This window comes from Branchiostoma floridae, chromosome 6 (assembly GCF_000003815.2).
Source record: "Branchiostoma floridae strain S238N-H82 chromosome 6, Bfl_VNyyK, whole genome shotgun sequence".
Lineage (NCBI taxonomy): Eukaryota > Metazoa > Chordata > Leptocardii > Amphioxiformes > Branchiostomatidae > Branchiostoma > Branchiostoma floridae.
Window position 1 is genome coordinate 16,330,831 of NC_049984.1, and position 27,013 is coordinate 16,357,843.

The window sequence follows — 27,013 nt, forward strand, 5'->3', positions numbered from 1 at the left end:
TGTTGTTGACCCCATGACAGCTCGTGCAAGGGCGATTTAAACTTTTAAGTGTACTAGATCCTGGCCTGATTAAATCTCGCTAATAGCAGCCCGCCCAACATCCACCGGCCACCTATACCTAGAGGGGCCAGTTACAACCCCGAACAGCAGAGTTTGTGTTACACGTACTATACTAGATCCGTGCCTGCTAAAAGTGGTCGGACTAGTTTTGCTGCATTTCCCAGGTAAAGCGTCCTGACAAACACTGCGCAGTCAGTCTACAGTAAGCATTCAACTACTCAAGATTCCGAAACACCTTCCGGAGCAGTTAATACGGTTTGTAACTTTTCTAAGAAAGTCGGAATTTTTTCGTCCATACTTGATCAGGGTGGGAACTAGTTTGGCCTACTTGCAGGTAAGGTGGTACTGGCAGTTAGGTTTGGGACGCCTACTTGGTTTGAGTGGAAATCACGTGATCGTCAAGGTCATACTAGTACTGAGTACTGCCTATGGGGATTCAAGTAGTAAAGGACCCCACAGTTAGTCCATGCCTCATAATATATAGCTTGGCGCACAAGGGAGGTACAAACATTAAATAGGTGTGAATACAATCTGCATAATATATCAGAGTGAACTTAAATGTGCTCGATCTCTTTTCGTTCGCGGAGGTCATGGAACTGTAGCCGACACACACGCAGTGACCCGGTAACAGTATCAAGGCGCACATTCACGCTGCTCGAAGAAACCGTGATTGTAATCGAACAGTGTCAAAACTGAACCATTCAGCACCGTTGACATATTGCTGTTGTGCACTAGTGGTTTGCACATGATAATGACTACGGCCTTTTCAGGGACGGTAACGCACTACTTTATAATACCTGAACTACTATTGGTGACGGGGTCAATTTAGGATAAATATTCCGTATACGTAAGACACAAAGTGTCGGCCTTACAAAAAAACTCTTCCATATCGTAGTTTGCGTTATTAAAATGTACATGGAACCTTGAGTTCAGGAAATAATTTTTCATGCGACTGAATATGCAAGACCTGTATTGGTTTCGTTCCCGTCCATGGGCCCGCCATTTTGTTTCCCAATAAAGTGGATGAGGTGTACACGTCGCCATTTTTACAGGTTTGTGATAGCAGAATCTGTATTGGATTAGGTCCCGTCTTGGAGTGCCTCCATTTTGTTTCCAAAGTAGTGATGCATGATGGGAAGAGGTATTTTAATAGCAATACATTGTTGCTCATGTCCTTTCGATTCATGAACGTGGAGCTCACCAGTAAAACTGGTCAATCCCAAGGCAGTAGAAGTCTTTGGAAATTGCGATATATTCAAGTTACATATTTGTGAGAATGTGATTTACAATATTAGTACTGTGGATGACATGTATCGGTAAATGACGTTTTCGTTCATGCATGGCATTTTCATGTATTCTCCAGAAGGCGAAGAGTCCCCGAAGCGTCAGATCACCATCACACCACTCCTGTCGTTACCTCATAACTGTCAATCACAGTAACGTCATGGCCTACGTCATCCACCCCAGGGAGTCCCGCCCATTCAGCTTCCTGCACCCCGCCATGGGCGAGGCGAAGACACACCCCACGCGGTCACCACCTTCCTGCAACTTGACACGGAACAGATCATACTCAGGTATCCTTACGCTTCTTTCTCTTACCGTTAAATTTCAAATGTTGTTGCTGGCATCGGTAACACGACAATTAATGGTTCTGGATTTTGAATGACCTTGAATGTGGCAAGATTCCCTGGATAGTAGTAGGCTATCGATTCAATGAATCTGGTTGCATGGATTCCACCAATAGCGGTACAGATTTGTAATTTTCCTTGTTCTTTCAGGTACTGCAAAGAACACAAAGACGTCCAACCGGAAGCTCTATGGAAACTACTGACGCACAGGCCTAAACATTTCCGCTGGGCCGGAGCGGACCTCTTCCCGGGTGTCACCGCTGCCGGGCAGCGCGAAATGGTGGTCCTGGAGGTCAACTCGGAATCGGCCGGACTGAAGTACATGCCACACGGCGGTACGGGGATGGACAGCGGCTACCACAAGCTCATGGGTGAGACGTTTCGCGACACGATTTCCAGCAAGTGTGACCCTTCTCTCAGCAACAAGCCCCTGGCGGTAGTGCTGGACAAGAACCAACTCGAGAATAGAGCCTACGCCACGGCGCTAGCCGACATCACAAAGGAGCCTGTGTACCTCGTGGAGAGTTTCCTGGATCAGCCCAAAGAACACAACATCCGCTGGACGGGCGGCATCATGGAGGTCAGAGACGAGGAGGACCAATGGCACACCCATGTCCAGTATCAGGGTGAAATGCCCGAAGTTGTCCTAAGTTAAGTTAGATGTCAGAAGTTGTCCAAAGTTGTCCAAAGTTGTCCGTAGTTGTCCGAAGTTATGACGTCACGCTAACCATGACGTCATCCTAACTTTGGACAGTCAGCCGGGGGTGTGCGTAGTTGTCCGAAGTTGTCCGAAGTTATGACGTCACCATAACCATGACGTCATCTTAACTTTGGACAGTCAGCCGGGGGGTGTACGGAGTTGTCCGAAGTTGTCCGAAGTTATGACGTCATTATAATTATTGTGTGCATTGTTCAAACGAACGTTAAGAGGAGAAATAAAAGACAAAAAGACTTGAAATAAATGAATTTTTTTACAATGCATGAACATTGATTTTGTGCTGATTAATGTGCATCTATATTTTATTCATATATATGCGTGAGTGGTGTGTATCTTATTTACACATATATAAGTTTTTACTATATATTAATTAACTTAGGACAACTTCGCACACTTGTTGACCTACCCTGCCCACTGTCCAAAGTTAGATGACGTCACGTAACTTTGCACAACTTAGAACAACTTCGCACACTTGTTGACCTACTATGCCCACTGTCCAAAGTTAGATGACGTCACGTAACTTTGCACAACTTAGGACAACTTCGCACACTTGTTGACCTACCCTGCCCACTGTCCAAAGTTAGATGACGTCACGTAACTTTGCACAACTTAGGACAACTTCGCACACTTGTTGACCTACCCTGCCCACTGTCCAAAGTTAGATGACGTCACGTAACTTTGCACAACTTAGGACAACTTCGCACACTTGTTGACCTACCCTGCCCACTGTCCAAAGTTAGATGACGTCACGTAACTTTGCACAACTTAGGACAACTTCGCACACTTGTTGACCTACCCTGCCTGCTGTCCAAAATTAGATGACGTCACGTAACTTTGCACAACTTAGGACAACTTCGCACACTTGTTGACCTACCATGCCCACTGTCCAAAGTTAGATGACGCCACGTAACTTTGCACAACTTAGGACAACTTCGCACACTTGTTGACCTACCCTGCCCACTGTCCGAAGTTAGATGACGTCACGTAACTTTGCACAACTTAGGACAACTTAGTTAGATTACGTCATCCAATAAATGTTTTGACGTCATCTGTGACTCCCGATATAGCCTCAAAGCCAGTGGGAAACGGTTGTAACTTAGTACAACTTCGTACAACTTCGTACACCCTAACTTCGTGCACTTCACCCTGATACTGGACATAGCTCAGTATCTAACTGATGACGTCAGTTACGGGGATGGACGAGTCCTGGAGGTCAACTCGGAATCGGCCGGACTGAAGTACATGCCACACGGCGGTACGGGGATGGACAGCGGCTACCACAAGCTCATGGGTGAGACGTTTCGCGACACGATTTCCAGCAAGTGTGACCCTTCTCTCAGCAACAAGCCCCTGGCGGTAGTGCTGGACAAGAACCAACTCGAGAATAGAGCCTACGCCACGGCGCTAGCCGACATCACAAAGGAGCCTGTGTACCTCGTGGAGAGTTTCCTGGATCAGCCCAAAGAACACAACATCCGCTGGACGGGCGGCATCATGGAGGTCAGAGACGAGGAGGACCAATGGCACGCCGTCAGAGCTGCCTTCCGTTACGTCACTCAGAAACCGTGGACGCCCATCCCTCTCACCACCAAGACCGTCGTCTTTAACCCGATCTCCTGCGATCTGGCCGGAGGAATGAACAAACTTCTGGCCGCTGTGGCGTATGAAGACTTCAACAAGCAGCAGGGAGGCACGCGGCTTCGCATCCGGACCCCCCGTACGTTCCTGCGCGTGACCAAGGCCCAGATACCGACTGCCGTCCAGGCATTAGGCGGGAAAGCCGTCATCAAGGTCCCTTATAGCAACTGTGGACAAGGGGTGTACACCGTGACGTCACAGAAGGAACTGGACAAGCTGATGGCGCTAGACCTTAGGTACGAGAAGTTCATCGTCCAGGCCCTCGTCGGTCACAAGAACTGGTCCAGCTCCCAGTGGCACCACGCCTGCACCCTCCCGGACGAGGAGGGCAGGGAGTACGTCTTCGATACGCGCCTGATGGCCCATGCGACCCCTGACGGTTTCCGGCCGCTCTGCATCTTCAGTAGACGCGCCCACCTGCCCCTGCCAGACACCTTGGACGGGACCAAAGATTCCTGGGAGTACCTCGGCACGAATCTGTCCGTGAAGGACGCCGTCGGCAACTGGAGTAATGAATCGGAAAGGCTTTTATCAGTGGACAACAAACAATTCGAGACGCTGAAGCTTAACGTGGACAATTTGGTGGACGGCTTCGTTCAAACCGTCATGGCGACCACCGCCATCGACAAGATGTGCTGCCGCCTCGTACGGCCGGACAACTCGTTCGACTTCGAAGAATTTGCGGTACTGACGGACGACAGGAAGATCCTAGAAGAGATCTACGATTTGTCGGACACATCTGATGAAACGACTGTCGTCAATCAGTAGCACCGGGGGAAAGCACGGAGAGCATATTTCCATGATTATTACGTTATGATAGGATCACACTTACAATCCGAGGCACGACCGGGATGTTTTCGGGAACAATAAAAAAAGAAAAGGAATATCAAGAGATATACACAAGTTATGATATTACCACATTTACAAACCATGGCTCGGCAGGATGTTTACGGAAACAATAGATAAAAAGAATGCATATATCAAGAGATATACTAGTACACAAATTATGATTGGATCACATATACGAACCGGCCCTGGCCGGGCTGTTGCGAGAACAATAAATTTTCAAAAGTGCATATCAAGAGATATAGATATATAAAAATTATGACAAGGACCAATTTCCTTTAAGTTTAGTGTGTTTTGTTGTCTTTTGTATGATATACTTTACTTCAACAAACTGTCCGGTCGGGTCCCGGTAATCTCCAAGCAGATTCCTCCGATGACATAAAACAGTAACATAAGCTGGAAAAGGAGTTTGAGCCGGTGTCACAGCGGTCTCACCCCCCCCCCAGCGATCTCGCCCCCCCCCCCGGGGGGGGCCGCCGTCTGCCGAGCTATCCCGTCATGCATTGTTCAGCTACTTGGCTATGTAGGATGCTAGAAAGCAAGACTTATTGTCAAAAAGCAGCATAGTTAAGATAATTACTAAACATTTGCCGACAAAAAAACGTTAGTAACTATTTCTTAAACTTATAAACTGGTATTTTATATCAAGTATCTGTTTAGAGCTGTTATTTGATCAGATAGCAAAAGTCCCACAAAAGGTAAAATGCGACGTATTACAAATAGACCACATTTAGATCCACCACTTTTAGATCCACCACTTTCAAATCGACCACTTTTTGGAAGTCACCACACTATAAAATCGAGGGTTAATTGAATTTGAATATGGGGAAGTTTTTTTCATTAACTTGCGATTTTAAACTGCATATTGTTTTCAAAAGACATATCCACTTTCAAAACATATGTGTATTTAATTTGACTGCTTTTAAAAAACATATCGCATTTTCAAAACATATTTGAATTTAATTTGACTGCTTTTAAAAATATATATCCCATTTCAAAATATATATATACGGTTTTTGTGACAGTGTTTCTGCTTCGTACCTTGGCGTGATAGAAACCGGATGAAACCGCCTTGCATGGTAGGCTCGAAGCAGGCTTCTTCGGCACTGGCCAATTTTCTTTGCCTTGTAATGCCACGTCCTAGCGTTTTTCTCTCCCTGTATCTATCAGTATTTCTTTGCGTTGACTTTTGAAAAGCTGAAAAATAATGTTTCATATAAAACAGAACGTAACAAGGAGTTTTGATATGTAACCACCCAGGAAATAAGGGGGTCTGTCTCTCTCTCTCTTTCTTTTCTGTGTAGGACGTTTTTGTGGCTGTGTGTCTGTCCTGTGTGTTACTGACTGTGTGTGTGGCTGTGCACGTGAACAAGGGACCGCGCGCGTGTGATCAGTCTGTGGGTACGTGAACACAGCGTGCTCGTCTCATCACTTCAGCATCAGCCCTCCTATAATTTTAGATTCTGCTGGGCCGGGCTACTAGCACTGACCGTCTTACGACAAGCACTGAGCGGCGATAGAACTCTCAACATCCGCCCGGTACTAAGCTCGAGGGTGCTACCTGCCTTTCGTGTTTTGAAAAAAAGGTCGGTACTTAAACATCATGTGTTGCTACTATCCAAACAGATGTTTTGTTTGTTTTTTAAGGCCTTTTTGTACATCCTTGTATTCAGATCCGCGTGTTCTACATCTTCTCAATCTTCACCTAGAATGTAGGCTACTGGAAAAACGTATAAAGATCCGCTATTCATTTTGATCTATACATCTGTTGGGAGGTGGTTTTTCACTTCGAACCTCCTCGTTTCACCAGCGCTCGAGCCCAAACCAGATTTTCCCCACATTGTTCCTTTGGGAATCCTAAGAGGCGCGGCATGTTTTTTTTCGGGTCACAAGGCGTAATTAGCCGTTTGAATTTTACGTAATTGGTCGCTCTAACACACCGTTAAGTGTATTTGGTGGCTGTGAAAGACTCGACGTAGGAATTTGTCGTAATGCAACAAGGAGCGCCCTAGAATTCGAAAGCGCTTTGTACGTTTGCTTGAACTGTCAAGGATTTGACGCGAAATTTATTATGGCAGACGTCGCTTACGAAGGACCATTGGGACAAAAGCTGTTTTAGCGGAGGAGCTGTGTGCTCACAGTGAAGGGGCTGCATGCTCGGCGAAGGAGCTGTGTGCTCACAGCGAAGGTGCTGCGTGCTCGCCGAAGGAGCTGTGTGCTCACAGCGAATGGGCTGCGTGCTCGCCGAAGGAGCTGTGTGCTCACAGCGAATGGGCTGTGTGCTCAGCGAAGTACCCGTGTGCTCACAGCGAAAGAGCTGTGTGCTCACAGCAAAGGGGCTGCATGCTCGGCGAAGGATCTGTGTGCTCACAGGTGAAAGGTCACCATTACAGACATGCGCAGAATTAGCATTTTGATGCCATCTTGCAAAAGTAAGTGTAAGAAGCCTTTTTGTTGGAAAATGTTGGCATTTTGGAGGTGGAAATTATAGGTAGGGGTTCTGGCTATTCTATTTTGTGAGAAAAATGGGCTTTCTACCATGTTTGGAGTGTCGTAGACAGTCTAAAGTAAGTATTTGGGTGTTATCAGGGAGGTCAAAGGTCACCAGAGTTTCATATTCTGTTTGTGGGGGCGCATTGCGCCGAACCAAATGTTTTCCAAATCGCCATATGCACTCTTTAGAAGTCAGACTTGCCTGCCAATGTGAGATTTTCACCAAGTAAACCTTAGGTAGGTGACTTTAGACAGCTTTTTTCTTACATGTTATGAATGCATTAGGTGCCTGTCAGCCATTGGAGGTCTGTGCCCTAACAGCAAAGGGCTGTGTGCACCAGGTTGAAATTGGCCGCCGATTGGTAGCCTAAGATCCAGCCGCCGATTCGTCATTAGACAAAACATAGGATCCCATTCAAACGCCCATTCGAAGAAACTAAAAATTCCTAATTTCCTAGGGAATTGTCTAGGGGATTGGTGCAAAAATTGCTCAACTTATGGTTAAAGCATGAAACTTGGCATATGTGTTCAGTACAAAAAAAGGAAACAATGTCTAGGAGTGGAGCCAAAAGAAACAAGCTTTTACATGGCAACTGTTGCTAGGCTTTTATGAAAAACCTGTTGTATTTTACAGCATAATGAGTGGAACTGATTTTAGGAAAACAAAACAGACATTATGTACCTTTGATGCAGTGTGCACTGGATCTATAATGTGGTACTTCTCTCCACATTTAGTGCAAAAACTTCCCCTATACCAAATCACCCAAATTACTACATGTAATTTGTTCGTCTGTCACATAATGAAATTAAGAATCAGTTCATACTATTTTAAAATTAAAAAAAAAGGTTAAAGTCAGCATCATAACAAAGTACACCGTGAATGAGGTTTCAAGAGTCCAAAATTTGAGTTCACATTTCTCATATTCTGCTGCAACACGACATTAGATGTTAGCATGGCTGAAAAGGTTGAGCAGTGAAGTATAATAGCGATTTTTCTTGTTGGACCTGTCCGGTAAAACCGGACGTAAAACAGTGGACCAGATGTTGGACCGATTCGAAAATGAACAAATAATACTGACAGGCGTCCACATGTTTGGGGCTTACATGTCGACGCAAATAACAAGAGCGAAGTAGAGGAGAGTTTATAGTCATTTTTACCGAGTACTGTAAATGCATTTACGTTTGCGGGGATTTAAATTTAACGGTAGAGGGAAAATGGAGTATTCGCAGTGGTTCTGAGTTCGCGGGTGCGCCATCCATGCATGTGAGTACTGCACTGTAGTAATGGAAAACACGGCACATTTACCAACCGCCAGTTGGAAGCCACAAATAGTGGTTACTCGGCAAGGGTGCTACAAACGGACAGAACAGTCCACTTTTGACTTTGACAGTGCTGGCGTGATCAACTGGTACTGATCTAACCGTATCTACTCTCTGATACATAGTACAGACAGTACAACTTTCCTACCATGGTGTTATACACGGAGAAATGAATAATTACGAACCCCAAAAAATGTGTCTTTTTAAGTATTCATGTGTATTCACAGCACCTGAGCAGAAAAAAGTATGTATTATAGAATCTTGTCATCAAGTCACAATTTTATACAACATAAGTTGACACTACAGTAACACTAAACAGTGATGTTCACGGCGTATGAAAACGACTTTGTTTTGCCGTGGGAATGTTTTAAATATAAACTAGTCCCACAACCACTTGACTTGTCAGCCATATTTTCCAAATGGGAATTGGTCACATATTTTCACGGCTTGCTATTGTATACTGATGGTGGAAGTGTGGAAAAAAGTAACGCAACAAGTTGCAAATTCAATCTGAATGAATTTTTTTTAAATACAAAATATTTACAGCCATCTGAATTCCGACAATACAACTCAGATTACGTTTAAACACCCCTGTAACTAAATGGGTAACACCTGAATATACAGCTGACATAACTCTAAATGAACACATCACAAGCTTACGGTCTCTTTTGACCCCTGTATTCAGAGGAAGAAGGCACGACAAGTAAACTCTCAGGTAAGGACTCAGCGATGTGTAGTGTACATTCGACACTGATGCTGTGGTTTCAACTAAGATGAATTAACTGTGATTTTGTGTGCATTTTTGGACAAAGTTTTAACAACATGCTCACAAAAATAGTATGCTTAGAAATCCAGTAAGTTCCGAACTCAATATTTGATAACTTCCTGGATCGACTATGACATAGTTTTCATTTTATACGCTTGTGGTTTATAGAAAAAAGTTTGATAGAAGCACAAACCGATAGAAATGATCAGGTGTTGACCTATGTTGATGGGACACAAGAACATTTAAGACCAGCAAATCATATATGTGTAGAACAGAGCAGGTATGGTACACGTATTTGTATTAAAGTCTCGTGACGATCACCAGATGTGGGGGTGTCGTGAGAATATTCAAATTAGATACGCACTGTATTGTCAACACTATATTGTATATTGTTAAAGACACATTTTTTGGGGTTCGTAATTATTCATTTCTCCGTGTATAACACCATGGTAGGAAAGTTGTACTGTCTGTACTATGTATCAGAGAGTAGATACGGTTAGATCAGTACCAGTTGATCACGCCAGCACTGTCAAAGTCAAAAGTGGACTGTTCTGTCCGTTTGTAGCACCCTTGTCGAGTAACCACTATTTGTGGCTTCCAACTGGCGGTTGGTAAATGTGCCGTGTTTTCCATTACTACAGTGCAGTACTCACATGCATGGATGGCGCACCCGCGAACTCAGAACCACTGCGAATACTCCATTTTCCCTCTACCGTTAAATTTAAATCCCCGCAAACGTAAATGCATTTACAGTACTCGGTAAAAATGACTATAAACTCTCCTCTACTTCGCTCTTGTTATTTGCGTCGACATGTAAGCCCCAAACATGTGGACGCCTGTCACTATTATTTGTTCATTTTCGAATCGGTCCAACATCTGGTCCACTGTTTTACGTCCGGTTTTACCGGACAGGTCCAACAAGAAAAATCGCTATTATACTTCACTGCTCAACCTTTTCAGCCATGCTAACATCTAATGTCGTGTTGCAGCAGAATATGAGAAATGTGAACTCAAATTTTGGACTCTTGAAACCTCATTCACGGTGTACTTTGTTATGATGCTGACTTTAACCTTTTTTTTTAATTTTAAAATAGTATGAACTGATTCTTAATTTCATTATGTGACAGACGAACAAATTACATGTAGTAATTTGGGTGATTTGGTATAGGGGAAGTTTTTGCACTAAATGTGGAGAGAAGTACCACATTATAGATCCAGTGCACACTGCATCAAAGGTACATAATGTCTGTTTTGTTTTCCTAAAATCAGTTCCACTCATTATGCTGTAAAATACAACAGGTTTTTCATCAAGCCTAGCAACAGTTGCCATGTAAAAGCGTGTTTCTTTTGGCTCCACTCCTAGACATTGTTTCCTTTTTTTGTACTGAACACATATGCCAAGTTTCATGCTTTAACCATAAGTTGAGCAATTTTTGCACCAATCCCCTAGACAATTCCCTAGGAAATTAGGAATTTTTAGTTTCTTCGAATGGGCGTTTGAATGGGATCCTATGTTTTGTCTAATGACGAATCGGCGGCTGGATCTTAGGCTACCAATCGGCGGCCAATTTCAACCTGGTGCACACAGCCCTTTGCTGTTAGGGCACAGACCTCCAATGGCTGACAGGCACCTAATGCATTCATAACATGTAAGAAAAAGGCTGTCTAAAGTCACCTACCTAAGGTTTACTTGGTGAAAATCTCACATTGGCAGGCAAGTCTGACTTCTAAAGAGTGCATATGGCGATTTGGAAAACATTTGGTTCGGCGCAATGCGCCCCCACAAACAGAATATGAAACTCTGGTGACCTTTGACCTCCCTGATAACACCCAAATACTTACTTTAGACTGTCTACGACACTCCAAACATGGTAGAAAGCCCATTTTTCTCACAAAATAGAATAGCCAGAACCCCTACCTATAATTTCCACCTCCAAAATGCCAACATTTTCCAACAAAAAGGCTTCTTACACTTACTTTTGCAAGATGGCATCAAAATGCTAATTCTGCGCATGTCTGTAATGGTGACCTTTCACCTGTGAGCACACAGATCCTTCGCCGAGCATGCAGCCCCTTTGCTGTGAGCACACAGCTCTTTCGCTGTGAGCACACGGGTACTTCGCTGAGCACACAGCCCATTCGCTGTGAGCACACAGCTCATTCGGCGAGCACGCAGCCCATTCGCTGTGAGCACACAGCTCCTTCGGCGAGCACGCAGCACCTTAGCTATGAGCACACAGCTCTTTTGCCGAGCATGCAGCCCCTTAACTGTGAGCACACAGCTCCTCCGCTAAAACAGCTTTTGTCCCAATGGTCCTTCGTAGTCGCTTTCCAGCTCTCAAAGCAGTTTTGCATTTCAGTCACGTTTCACCACTAGTTACTCTAAAGGTATTCAATGTCCAAATGCCTCTAGCTTTAAATCATGTAATTCTAATGTATAGTCCGACCAATGACGCTATCCATTGTACGACACGCCCAATACCAACGTAGTGATTGACAGTAGGGAAAGGTCTGTTATCTCTAGCACGGCCCTCCTATTGGTCAGCTTGCTAATCTCATTATTACAAGGACGTTATAGGTTTTGATGGGATTCCATCTGGTGTAAACGCTGTCTCTACAAATACATAAAACAAAGAGCGTAGGTCGTTTTACATGATCCGGTAGATACATGCGTTTACACAATCTCTCGCTGGCTGCGTTAATAATACTTGCCGAAGACTTATTGCATGTACAGTCTCAAGAACTAACAGGAGTAAATATAGTGTGATACATGACAATATAGTCTAATCAACTGTATAATACAATACATACTATTGTCGGGTTTGACTTCTTTAGGACCCCAGTGGCAACTGTACGGCTGGCCGCTAGGAGCGCTGTTCTAGTCAGGCTAATTTTCGTCACATACATCGTGCGAAAGGTTGACGACAGAAAGGCGACAGTCGTAGGTGTATCGTACGAGTCCAGCCGCCTTCAATTTGCTCCGTTTACCTATTATGTCATGACTCCCAATTTACAGGCAGTCTGAATTCTCAATAGTGTGGTAGACCGGTTCCTGCTAGCGCTAAGATGATATTAATTTAATGATGTGTATGGCGTTACTCGGCGCTACAAAACTGACGCGAGCGTGGGGAGAAAAATATTACTAAAACATGGCTTAAATTATGAAATCTATGTGGTTAAAAATGTTGCAATGTCAAACAATACATTTTTTATTTATTTTTGTTGTTCTTTCACTCTTTTGCATTTGGAAGTGATCGACATTTTATGACATTAACATCTTCCGATAGTCATCGCATCTGATAGTCTTTTTTCATTCTGTAGCGCCTTTGTACAATTTAAGGTACGGTTGGAAACTGTTTTTTGGAAATCGACAAAAATTGATGCGTGCGCCGATGTCTTCCGTATATAATTGGCCGGTGTGGCCTAGCGAAGTTCGACCGGTTTTTCTGCAACACTATAATAAGTATCGTGCCAAACGCTGTATGCATTCAACTGTTGGAAGTATCCTTTACTAAGAGCCCATCATAGCATTATGTATATGCAAATCAATCATGAAAGTAGTCAATTCAATGCAAGTTAACAACCTACGATCCTTTCAAGTAAATTTAGCTCTATTAAGTCACATGTTTGTCATCGAAAGTTGGTCCTTACCGTCATTTACCAATGAAGAAAAATACATGTATCTACTAGTAGGTAATGAATATATGGGGACAGGAATGCGGTCCCAAGAGTAAAGATCAGATGCCACAAATTATATGTTGAGACCGGAATACATACCCGCACCCCTTTGGATTAGAGACGATGGAATAGAGGACGAATGCCATTTTGTAATAGAATGTAGATAGTACAGCAAATTAAAGCTAAAGAGAGAGTCCAATTTTCCATTGTAAAACCGATCTGATGTTTGTCTTCCTTATAAGCGGAACAGCGGAAAGAAGCTGGATTTATATAATGAAAGTTTTATTTTGTATCTGTTAGATACATCTGTTCAACATATTTTGTTGCGACCTGTACTTAGTCCAGTGTGTCAAAAATGTAAAGGTCTTCATTCATTCTTTCCTTTCTACAAATGCTAAGGATAGCCAAATGCCGGTGTATGACAAAGTCACCTATTTAATAGAATATGTTTTTTTATTCAACCAGTGGTACATTGTAAGGCGTAAACAAGTACCTCAAATTTTGGATGTCTTCACAGTTAAAGTCACAGTACATCTTGTCCACGGAGTAACCTAGTCTCGCGAGAGCACGAGACTAGGTCACAGACTTGCGTGGACTTTCTGCCCCCCCCCCCCCGACCTTCAACGAAAGTCACTCATGCATGTCATTTTCTTGTCTTATTCTTTGCAGAAGCCGTAGAGTGCCTGAAGTGTCAGGTCACCACTGACGTCATCACACCACCCCTGTCGTCCCGGCCTACCGCTGCCTGTCAATCACAGTGACGTCATGGCCTACGTCATCCTCCCCAGGGAGTCCCGCCCCTTCAGCTTCCTGCACCCCGCCATGGGCGAGGCGAAGACACACCCCACAGTCACCGCCTTCCTGCAACTCGACACAGAACAGATCATACACAGGTATTCTTTTTTTTTCTTATTACCTGCTTTGCCGGGTAACCCGCGAATATGTGTGGTGGGTTATTTAACGTACTCGAAGTATGGCAGGATCTCAGCTTCACGTCTCACTAGAGAAGACGTCCCTTACCGAAGCATGTGTAAGATATTTGTTTTGAATCAAGTGAGGACATTGGCGTTAGTGCTCTTATAAGGGCACACTAGTCATGATAAATGTTGTCAAAATGAATCCAAAGCTTTGATACAATAAAGAAACACAGATTTTTTCCGGTTTCACTAATACTACTATAGCCTTCTTCACTATTCCAGTGATCAACCTTTTCGAGCCTGTGAACTGACGAACACGTGACATTAGCAATTGACCAATGGTGTTGGCTTGCGAAAGCGGCAAGATGGCGACACTGATCTGTAATTTTCCTTGTTCTTTCAGATACTGCAAAGAACACAAAGACGTCCAACAGGAAGCTCTGTGGAAACTACTGACGTACCGGCCAAAACACTTCCGCTGGGCCGGAGCGGACCTCTTCCCGGGTGTCACCGCGGCCGGGCGACCGGAGATGGTGGTCCTGGAGGTCAACTCGTGCCCGAGCGGGCAGAAGTACATGCCGCACGGCGGCACGGGTATGGACAGCGGCTACCACAAGCTCATGGGCGAGACCTTTCGCGACACAGTTTCCAGCAAGTGCGACCCGTTTCTCCGCAACAAGCCCCTGGCGGTAGTACTGGACAAGAACCAACTCGAGACTAGCGGCTACGCAGCTGCGCTGGCTGACATCACAAAGGAGCCTGTGTACGTTGTGGAGGCTTACCTGAACCAGCCCAAAGAACACAACATCCGCTGGACGGACGGCATCATGGAGGTCAGAGACGAGGAGGACCAATGGCACCCCGTCAGAGCTGCCTTCCGTTATGTCACACAGAAACCGTGGACACGCATCCCTCTTACCACCAAGACCGTCGTCTTTAACCCGATCTCATGTTGTCTGGCCGGGGGAAGGAACAAGCTTCTTGCCGCCATGGCGTATGAAGACTTCAACAAGCAGCAGGGAGGCACGGGGCTTCGCATCCGGATCCCCCGTACGTTCCTGCGCGTGACCAAGGCCCAGATACCGACTGCCGTCCAGGCACTAGGCGGGAAAGCCGTCATCAAGGTTCCTTATAGCAACTGTGGACAGGGTGTATACACCGTGACGTCACAGAAGGAACTGGACAAGCTGATGGCGCTGGACCTTAACTACGAGAAGTTCATCGTCCAGGCCCTCGTCGGTCACAAGAACTGGTCCAGCTCCCAGTGGCACCACGCCTGCACCCTCCCGGACGAGGAGGGCAGGGAGTACGTCTTCGATACGCGCTTGATGGTCCATGCGACCCCTGACGGTTTCCGGCCGCTCTGCATCTTCAGTAGACGCGCCCACCTGCCACTACCAGACACCTTGGACGGGACCGAAGATTCCTGGGAGTTCCTCGGCACCAATCTGTCGATCAAGGACACCATCGGCGCCTGGCAGTCGGACACGGAAAGGCTTCTGTCCGTGGACAACGAACCGTTCGAGGCGCTGGGGCTCAGCGTGGACAATTTGGTGGACGGCTTCGTTCAAACCGTCATGGCGGCCACCGCCATCGACAAGATGTGCTGCCGCCTCGTACGGCCGGACAACTCGTTCGACTTCGAAGAATTTGCGGTGCTGGCAGACGACAGAAAGATCCTGGAAGAGATCTACGATTTGTCGGACACATCTGATGAAACGACTGTCGTCAATCAGTAGCACCGGGGGAAAGCACGGAGAGCATGTTTTGCAAGTTATTAGGTTATGATAGGATCACACTTACAATCTGAGGCACGACCGGGATGTTTGCGGGAACAGTAAATAAAAAAATGCATATCAAGATACACAAATTATGATATAACCACATTTACAAACCGGGGCTCGGCAGGATGTTAACGGGAACAATAGATAAAAAGAATGCATATATCAAGAGATATACTAGTACGCAAATTATGATAGGATCACATTTATCATGAAAGACCTGGCCTGGCACCCAAGAAAGTGCTGGAGGAAGAAGATAGACTAAAGGACAGCGACCGCCTGGCCGCCATGTTGGACAGAGGTGTCTCGGACAGTATTCGCGAGAACTCCTACATACAAGGATGAACTGAACTGAACTGACCCAAACCGATCTTTAATTGAGTCAAGATATTTCCATCTGATGATGGCAAAAATTCTGTTTGTTTTGAAAATCTAAACTATCGGTAAATAAGACAAACCCGGGTAAACTAGGGCAACTCTAATGTGCTTTTCCAAACGTGCATAGTAAACAATAGCCACAAAAGTCAATTGTAAAGCTGCACATAATACTCTAGTCCAGCTGCCATGACGTGCTCTTGTATATCATGAATGTGTTTATATGGCTGCAACGGTGAAATTGTAAATTCACTGGTGATTTTGTACCGAATTGTCAAGTTCAGAACACTACAACGTCCAAATGACGTAACGTTAATTAATGATCTATTTGTCGATTACTGTAGCTATGATGATGTTACAAATGTTAAGTACTCGGAGGGTGTTCGGTGACAAATAAACATCAACTGGCTATAAAGTCAAACTGTTCTTTTATGTAAATTCACTGATGATTTTGAGTTTGTACCAAATCGTCAAATTCAGTTCGAAGACCGCAATGTCCAAATGACGCAATGATCTATTTGCCGATTACTTAAGCTATCATGATGTTACAGATGTGTAAGTATTCGGAGAATGGTCGATAACAAATCAGTATCAACTGCCTTTTAAGTAGAAACATGTTCTTTCTTACTCCTTATCTATGTAATTTTACTCGTACATTCTAAACAAGCACTTTCGAAAACATTCTGCATGGGAGACAAAACCTGCACTACGCATACTTCTTCCTTACATCAACATCTATCTGACACCAAACAAGTACAAAGATGTACTACTTCTGCAAAAGCTTTTCAGTGATTCCAAAATCGTTCGTGTATTGTAAATTCTCTTTAACTCCTTGATTTAGTCTTTTAGGTTTTATGCATTTTAAATTGGAGATATTTGACATCATCAATTCTGCCAAATGTCAATGCTGTTCTTTTAATTAATTTACTGATTGATTGATTGATTGATTGGTTGATTGATTGACTGAATGGCTGGTTGATTGATTGATTGATTGATTGATTGAAATTCAGTCATCTTTAAGCTGTAAAGCTAATCTGTTTACGCCTAAGTTAAGCACGTGTTGACCCAACGACAGCTCGTGCAAGGGCTACTTAAACTATTATGTGTACTAGATCATAGTCTGATTCAATCTCTCTTAAAGCAGCCCACCCAACATAGTATCCGCCACCCTCCTAGAGGGGCCAGCTACAGCCCCGGACAGTACGCATGTCCTTAGCCAGGGGCGGTTCCCCCACACGCTCAAAGGTCCGCTTTTTCACGCTCGAAGGTTCACTTTTTCATGTCCAAGATTATTTTTCAAAGGCATGACTGATTCGCATTTTTCATCGATAGACATTTCATTCAATCTTATTGAGTCTATCAGCAATATTTGCCCCAGAAAGTGCAGGAAATGGCTTTTGCAAAGGGTTCAGATTTGAAAATTTCCCCGGAATTCCATTGCGACGCCTTGTGCCTTTGGTGTCGGACATGGTGAAAATATGTCGGGGGAGTCGGCCTCAAAGACTTACGCCGAAAGCCTTGTGTATTTCAATAGAAATTCCATTAAACTTATACAGCGAATTTTGACCGTCAAAATGCAGGAAATGGCGTTTAAGAGGGTCAAGATTTTAATTTTTCCGAGGGAGCATGACCCCGGACCCCCCTAGACAGCCTGTGGCGCTCGATGGCCCCACAAGTACCTAAAAAGAACCCTCCCATCCCCCCGCCCCAACAAAATCCTGGCTACGGACATGAGTTTGTGTTAGGCTTCTAAAGGTCACATTTCCAAACCGGGCCCGGTCAGACAGCTTTTGTGAGCGACAAGAATGATATAAAAGATATATCAACATACACAAAATGTCAAAGTAAGATTCATGGGCATAATATGTGTATATTTCCAGGTATCCATTTTAACTTTTCGTTTCGTTTCTTAAAACATCACGACCGGGCCCCGGTTTGAAATGTGACCTAAGGCTAACACGGACTATGCTAGATCTGTGGCCGCTTAAAGTGGTGGAACTGGTTTTGCTGCATTTTCAAGGTAAAGCGTCCTGCCAAGCACTCTGCAGTCGGTCTACACTGTAAGCATTCAACTACTCAAGATTCCGAAACACTTCCGGAGCGGTGAATACGGTTTGTTGATTTTTTAAGAAAGTCGTAATTGTTTGTCCTTGCTTTGCGCGGGATGGGAACTAGTCTGGCCTACATGCAGGTAAGGTTGTACTTCTGGCAGTCAGGTTTGGGACGCCTACTTGGTTTGAGTGGAAATCACGTGATCGTCAAGGTTGACAACAAACAGTATGGGGATTCACGTAGTAAAGGACCCTAAAGTGGCTCGAAATCTCAAAATATATAGCAGGATGCACAGGGAAGGTACCAAAATTGAATATGTGTGAGTACAATCTGCACAATATGTCAAAATGAACTTGTATTTGCTCGATCTCTTTCCGTTCGCGGAGGTCATGGAACTGTAGCCGACACACAGGCAGTGACCCGTAAAGCCGGTTCACACGTGCGTACGTATTCAAGCCGTTTAAGGTCCGTATGGAATTCTTAGGCTGTACCAGGATCCACAGGTCGCTGGCAAATAGTAGAAATTGGAAAAATATGCATACATAACATGCCAGATGAGTTAGCTGTCCGAGGAGTATGGGCGACCAGCTAGCGACTGGCACGTTATCTGGCTATACTTGTAAAATTTCTATTTTTTCCACCGATCCGTGGAGCCTTTTAGAGAGGCTAAAACCTCCATACGGACCTCATACGGAATTGGATGTGTATTACGCAAGTGTGAACCCACTTTAACAGTATCAAGGCGCGAATTCATGACGTTCGGTGCGAAGAAACCGTGATAGTAATCGAACTTCTACAGTCTCAAAACTGAGCACGGTGTCCAAATTGCTATTGTGCACCAGTGGTTGTGCACAGGCATGATAATAACTACGACCTTTTCAAGGACTGTAACCGCTGGGCTGGAGCGGACCTCTTCCCGGGTGTCACCGCTACCGGGCAGCGCGAGATGGTAGTCGTGGAGGTCAACTCGGTATCGGCCGGACAGAAGTACATGCCGCACGGCGGTACGGGGATGGACAGCGGCTACCACAAGCTCATGGGCGAGACGTTTCGTGACACGATTTCCAGCAAGTGCGACCCGTTTCTCCGCAACAAGCCCCTGGCGGTAGTGCTGGACAAGAACCAACTCGAGAATAGCGCCTACGCCACGGCGCTGGCCGACATCACAAAGGACACAAAGGAGCCTGTGTACCTCGTGGAGAGTTTCCTGGACCAGCCCAAAGAACACGACATCCGCTGGACGGACGGCATAATGGAGGTCAGAGACGAGGAGGACCAATGGCACGCCGTCAGAGCTGCCTTCCGTTACGTCACTCAGAAACCGTGGACGCGCATCCCTCTCACCACCAAGACCGTCGTCTTTAACCACATCGCCAGCGATCTGGCCGGAGGAATGAACAAGCTTCTGGCCGCCGTGGCGTATGAAGACTTCAACAAGCAGCAGGGAGGCACGGGGCTTCGCATCCGGACCCCCCGTACGTTCCTGCGCGTGACCAAGGCCCAGATACCGACTGCCGTCCAGGCACTAGGCGGGAAAGCCGTCATCAAGGTCCCTTACAGCATCAACGGACAGGGAGTGTACACCGTGACGTCACAGAAGGAACTGGACGCGCTGATGGCGTTTGACCTTAGGTACGAGAAGTTCATCGTCCAGGCCCTCATCGGCCACAAGAACTGGTCTAGCTCCCAGTGGCACCACGCCTGCACCCTCCCGGACGAAGAGGACAGGGAGTACGTCTTCGATACACGCCTGATGGTCAATGCGACTCCTGACGGTTTCCGGCCGCTCTGCATCTTCAGTAGACGTGCCCACCTGCCACTGCCAGACAGCTTGGACGGGACCAAGGATTCATGGGAGTACCTCGGCACGAATCTGTCCGTGAAGGACGCCGTCGGCGGCTGGAATTCGGACACGGAAAGGCTTTTATCCGTGGACAACAAACCATTCGAGACGCTGAAGCTTAACGTGGACAATTTGGTGGACGGCTTCGTTCAAACCGTCATGGCGACCACCGCCATCGACAAGATGTGCTGCCGCCTCGTACGGCCGGACAACTCGTTCGACTTCGAAGAATTCGCGGTACTGACGGACGACAAGAAGATCCTAGAAGAGATCTACGATTTGTCCGACACAGCTGATGACACGACTGTCGTCAATCAGTAGCACCAGGGCAAAGCACGGAGAGCATATTTCGATGGTTATTACGTTATGATAGGATCACACTTACAATCCGAGGCACGACCGGGATGTTTGCGGGAACAGTAAATAAAAAAAATGCATATCAAGAGATGTACACAAACTATGATAGGACCACATTTACAAACCGGGGCTCGGCAGGATGTCTGCGGAAACAATAGATAAAAAAGAATGCATATATCAAGAGATATACTAGTACGCAAATTATGATAGGCACATTTATCATGAAAGACCTGGCCTGGCACCCAAGAAAGTGCTGGAAGAAGAAGATAGACTAAAGGACAGTGACCGCCTGGCCGCCATTCTGGACAGAGATGTCTGGGACAGTATTCGCGAGAACTCCTACACACAAGGATGAACCGAACTGAACTGACCCAAACCGATCTTTAATTGAGTCAAGATATTTCCATCTGATGATGGCAAAAATTCTGTTTGTTTTTAAAATCTAAACTATCGGTAAATAAGACGAACCCGGGTAAACTAGGGCAACCCTAATGTGCTTTTCCAAACGTGCATAGTAAACAATAGCCACAAAAGACAATTGTAAAGCTGCACATAATACTCTAGTCCAGCTGCCATGACGTGCTCTTGTATATTATGAATGTGTTTATATGGCTGCAACGGTGAAATTGTAAATTCACTGGTGATTTTGTACCGAATTGTCAAGTTCAGAACACTACAACGTCCAAATGACGTAATGTTAATTAATGATCTATTTGTCGATTACTGTAGCTATGATGATGTTACAAATGTTAAGTACTCGGAGGGTGTTCGGTGACAAATAAACATCAACTGGCTATAAAGTCAAACTGTTCTTTTATGTAAATTCACTGATGATTTTGAGTTTGTACCAAATCGTCAAATTTTGTAGACCGCAATGTCAAATGACGCAATGATCTATTTGCCGATTACTGAAGCTATCAGAATATTACATATGTGTAAGTACTCGGAGAATTTTCGATAACAAATCGGTATCAACTGGCTTTTAAGTAGAAACATGTTCTTTATACTCCTTATCTATGTTATGTTGCATTCTAAACAAGTACTTTTGAAAACATTCTGCATGGGAGACAAAACCTGCACTACGTATACTTCTTCCTTACATCAACATCTATCTGACACCAAACAAGTACAAAGATGTACTACTTCTGTAAAAGCTTTTCAGTGATTTCAAAATCGTTCGTGTATTGTAAATTCTCTTTAACTCCTTGATTTAGTCTTTTAGGTTTTATGCATTTTAAGTTGGAGATATTTGACATCATCAATTCTGCCAAATGCCAATATTCTTCTTTTAATTAATTTACTGATTGATTGATTGATAGATTAACTGATTGATTGATTGATTGACTGGTTGGTTGGTTGGTTGATTGATTAATTGATTAATTGATTGGTTGATCTGTTTACGCCTAAGTTAAGCACGTGTTGACCCAATGACAGCTCGATCGTGCAAGGACTATTTAAACTATTATGTGTACTAGATCATAGCCTGATTCAATCTCGCATAAAGCAGCCCGCCCAACATATTATCCACCATCCTCCTAGAGGGGCCAGCTACAGCCCCGGACAGCAGAGTTTGTGTTAGGCTTAGGTTACGTTTCCAAACCGGGGTCCGGCCGGGCAGCTTTCGGGAGCGACAAGAACGATACAAAGAACATCAACATACACAAAATGTCAAGATAAGATTCATGGGCACAATATGTGTATATTTCTAGGTATCCATTTTAACTTTTCGTTTCGTTTCTTAAAACATCACGACCGGACCCCGGTTTGAAATGTGACCTAAGCCTAACACAGACTCTGCTGTCCGGGGCTGTAGCTGGCCCCTCTAGGAGGATGGTGGATAATATGTTGTGCGGGCTGCTATAAGCGAGATTAGATCAGGCTAGGATCTAGTACACTCAAAATTATAGATAACCCTTGCACGTGCTGTTATGGGATCACAACACGTGCTTAAACGCGTGAACAGATCTGCGGGGCCGCTTAAAGTGGTCGAACTGGTTTTGCTGCATTTCCCAGGTAAAGCGTCCTGACAAACACTGCGCAGTCAGTCTACAGTAATCATTCAACTACTCAAGATTCCGAAACACTTCCGGAGCGGTGAATACGGTTTGTTGATTCTATAATAATAAGTCGTAATTGTTTGTCCCTGCTAGTGCGAAATGGGAACTAGTTTGGCCTAAATGCAAGTACGGTTGTACTGGCAGTCAGGATTGGAAAAGCCTTCTTAATTTGAGTGGAAATAACGTGAGTCAGGGTCGACAAATACTTCCTAAGGGGATAGTACGTAGTAAAGGACCCCAAAGTGAATCGATACCTCAAAATCTAAAGCAGGGTGCACAGAGAAGGTGTCAAAATTGAATATATGTGAATACAATCTGCACAATATGTCCAAATGAACATATATTTGCTCGATCTCTTTTCCTTCGCTCGTCCGTAGGAGGTCATGGAACTGTAGCCGACGCACATGCAGTGACCCGGTAACAGTATCAACTAAGGTACAAATTCACGCTGTTCGAAGAAACCGTGATTGTAATCGAACTTATACAATCTCAAAACTGAACCATTCAGCACGATTTCGAAATTGCTGTTGTGCACCAGTGGTTGTGCACACGATAATAACTACGGCCTTTTCAATTACTGTAACACACTATACCCGAACTACTATTAGTGACAGGGTCAATTAAGGATAAATACTGTGTCATGTGACCTTACGTAAGACACAAAGTGTCGGGCTTGCAAAAAAGACTCTTGCGGAATGCTCCCATGTCGTAGTGTGTGTTATTAAAAAGTACGTGGAACCTTGAGTTCAGGAAATAATTTTTCATGCGGCTGAATGGGCAAGAACTGTATTGGTTTCGTTCCCGTCCATGGGCCCGCCATTTTGTTTCCCAACAGAGTGGATGGGGTGTACAATGGGAAGGGATGTCGCCATTTTTACAGGTTTGTGATAGCAGAACCAGTATTGGATAAGGTCCAGTCTTTGAGTGCCTCCACTTTGTTTAAAACCCACCTGAGAAAACACATATTTAGATGCGAAATGCACCAGAAGTTGAGAAAACGCATATGTTGTGTCCTCGAACAAAAGATTGTCACAACAGCAATTCTAATGTCCGAATCCGGTATTCGAATCTTCAACCGTGCCATATTCGGTAAGTTCGAAATAGTTCGATTTACTCGAAGGAAGCCTGTGTGATACAACTTTAGAACTTGTGTGATACGGAAAGTTATCACATGGTCCGGAACACCCGTATCGAACGTTTTCGCGTCACAGGTATGACATAATATTGCTAAATACCATTTCGATTCATGAACGTGGGGCTCACCAGTAAAACTGGTCAATCCCAAGGCAGTAGAAGTTTTTGGAAGTTGCTCTATATTCAAGTTACATATTTATGAGAATGTCATTTACAATATTAGTACCGTAGATGGCATGTATCCGTAAATGACGTTTTCGTTCATGCATGGCATTTTCGTGTATTCTCCAGAAGGCGACGTCGAAGAGTCCCCGAAGCGTCAGATTACCATCACACCACTCCTGTCGTTCCCTCATACCTGCCAATTACAGTGACGTCATGGCCTACGTCATCCACCCCAGGGAGTCCCGCCCCTTCAGTTTCCTTCACCCTGCCATGGGGGACCGGGCGAAAACACACCCCACGGTCACCGCCTTCCTCCAACTCGACACAGAACAGATCATACTCAGGTATTCTTACGCTTCTTTCTAGTAACTCTCTTACCGTTAAATTTCAAATGTTGTTACTTGCATTAGTAAGACGACGATCAATGGTTCTGGATTTTGAATGACCCTGAATGTAGCAAGATTTTCTTGATAGCGGTTGGCTATCGATTCAATGAATCTGCAGCTGGTGGCATGGATTCCACCAATAGCGGTACAGGTTGGTAATTTTCCTTATTCTTTCAGGTACTGCAAAGAACACAAAGACGTCCAACCGGAGGCTCTGTGGAAACTACTGACGTACCGGCCTAAACATTTCCGCTGGGCCGGAGGGGACCTCTTCCCGAGTGTCACCGCTGCCGGGCAGCGCGAGATGGTAGTCGTGGAGGTCAACTCTGTCCCGGCCGGACTGAAGTACATGCCGCACGGTGGAACAGGTATGGACAGCGGCTACCACAAACTCATGGGCGAGACGTTCCTCGATACCGTCTCCAGTAAGTCCGAACCTTCTCTCAGCAGCCTGTCCCTGGCTATACTACACAACAAGAAGAACACGTATTGTCAACAAATAGAGCCTATCGCCTACGCCACGGCGCTGGCCGACATCACAAAGGAGCCTGTGTACCTCGTGGAGACTTTCGTGGACCAGCCCAACATCCGCTGGACGGACGGCATCATGGAGGTCAGAGACGTGGAGGACCAATGGCACGCCATCAGAGCTGCCTTCCGTTACGTCACACAGAAACCGTGGACGCGCATCCCTCTCACCACCAAGACCGTCGTCTTTAACCACATCGCCAGTGATTTGTCCGGGGGAAGGAACAAGCTTCTTGCAGCTGTCGCGTATGAAGACTTCAACAAGCAGCAGGGGGGCACGGGGCTTCGCATCCGGACCCCCCGTACATTCCTGCGCGTGACCAAGGCCCAGATACCGACTGCCGTCCAGGCACTAGGCGGGAAAGCCGTCATCAAGGTCCCTTATAGCAACTCCGGACAGGGGGTGTACACTGTGACGTCACAGAAGGAACTGGACGAGTTGATGGCGCAGGACCTTAGGTACGAGAAGTTCATCGTCCAGGCCCTCGTCGGTCACAAGAACTGGTCTAGTTCCCAGTGGCACCACGCCTGCACCCTCCCGGACGAGGAGGGCAGGAAGTACGTCTTCGACACGCGCTTGATGGTTCATGCGACTCCTGACGGTTTCCGGCCGCTCTGCATCTTTAGTAGACGTGCCCACCTGCCACTGCCAGACACCTTGGACGGGACCGAGGATTCCTGGGAGTTCCTCGGCACCAATTTGACTGTGAAGGACACCGTCGGCGACTCGAAGTCGGACACAGAAAGGCTTCTGTCCGTGGACAACAAACCATTCGAGATGCTGAACCTTAACGTGGACAATTTGGTGGACGGCTTCGTTCAAACCGTCATGGCGACCATCGCCATCGACAAGATGTGCTGCCGCCTCGTACGGCCGGACAACTCGTTCGACTTCGAAGAATTCGTGGTGCTTGGGGAAGAAGGAAAGATCCTGGAGGAGATCTACGATCTTTCGGACACAACCGATCGTAGTTAGTCAGTAAATAACATCAGGGGGAAGTGGTGGCGTAAGTAATACTTTTAGAGTACAGTGGAAGCCGCTTATTAGGGAAGCCCATTTGCCAGCTGAATTTTCCTGACTAACCGGCGTTCCCGATTAAAAGATGTTGCTCGAAATGACCCGACTTGGGATTGGGGAGGGGGGCATTGGTGAACGTATCGCACGCATTGACACAAAGAAAACACAATCATTTCTACCACAAATAATCATGTACTTAATAATTTATCAAATATCGCAAGGAAATTCATTTTTATCTGTACAATCAGCAACTAGCTGATTTTTGCGCCAAAGTGTATTGCAAATAGCTGGTTTCCACTGTAGTAGATATCTTTCACATCAAAAATGGCGGCACTGTATGTCCCTTCCCATCATGCACCACTCCCTTGGGGAACGAAATGGTGGTACCCGTGGACAGGAGTGAAACCAATACAGGTTTTGCAATTACAAGCTCTACATTGTACCTCAGTTCAGCTGCCAAGTGTTCGTATCACTGAAAAGCATAAATTGTAAATTAATTGACAGTGAGTCTATGTACCAAAAAGGCAGATTCCGAAGGCCACAATATCCAGATGATGCAACGTTCTGTTTTCTGTTGACTGAAGCTGTTGATGATATCAATGAAATTTTATCAAGGGAACGGAGAGTTATCCTTTTTACTCGCATTCTTCTGTGTACTCACTATATACAAAGAGTATGAGCTATTATGATAAGGACTTTTATTTTTAGAACTTTCTAACCCGGCATTCACAAAAATGGCGATTGTCAGGGCCTGGGTGCTGTATTAATAAGTCTAGCCTTAGTAGCTTAGGTCACTTAAAAACAAAGACAAATTCTCTCACTTCCGGTGTAGAACTGCTCGTTTCGCTATTAGCACATTACCGTACTGTGTAAAGCTCCTGAACCAAGACGGGTAATTTGTGAACGAACAGTAGTGAATCTTTCTTTGTGTAATAACTGACCAGTTATTGAAAACAAGTACATTTGTAGATGTTATTTTGTCACTCGATCCTTTTAATTGTGTTAACTAGTTAGAGGTTGAAATACTGACTGTAAAAAAACGACAATTCAGCCTTTTGTAAATGTGCTGCAAGAGTTTTTAATGTCAATGGCAATGAACTATTTCTCTCTCTATTAAACGTACATTTGCTGTTCCATGAAGGCGTGGTGCCCTAGATAAGGACTGTAATGTTATCTATATACCGTCTGACCTGATGTCTCAGGTGTCATGGTCTTTTCTTTTCTTCTGACGTCTTGCTTAGTGGTTACTTTTC

The 27,013-nt window shown here is 45.2% G+C and overlaps 1 protein-coding gene across 7 annotated transcripts; it reads left to right on the forward strand.

Annotated features, from left to right (window-relative positions):
* LOC118417736 lies at nt 1-26,896 on the forward strand. 7 transcript variants are annotated; one of them, XM_035823428.1, is made up of 4 exons: nt 1-315; nt 1,424-1,634; nt 14,468-14,870; nt 24,801-26,896. In XM_035823428.1, exons 3-4 carry the CDS (start codon nt 14,595-14,597, stop codon nt 25,716-25,718), a joined length of 1,194 nt encoding a protein of 397 aa, XP_035679321.1. In that variant the 5' UTR covers nt 1-315; nt 1,424-1,634; nt 14,468-14,594; the 3' UTR covers nt 25,719-26,896. The 7 variants fall into 7 exon arrangements, with proteins under 7 accessions (XP_035679321.1, XP_035679319.1, XP_035679318.1 ...); XM_035823426.1 differs by lacking the exons at nt 1-315; nt 1,424-1,634; nt 14,468-14,870 and adding exons at nt 9,384-9,418; nt 13,817-14,040 and having other exon boundaries at nt 24,392-26,896; XM_035823427.1 differs by lacking the exons at nt 1-315; nt 1,424-1,634 and adding an exon at nt 13,580-14,040.
* The last annotated feature ends 117 nt before the right edge of the window (nt 26,897-27,013 follow it).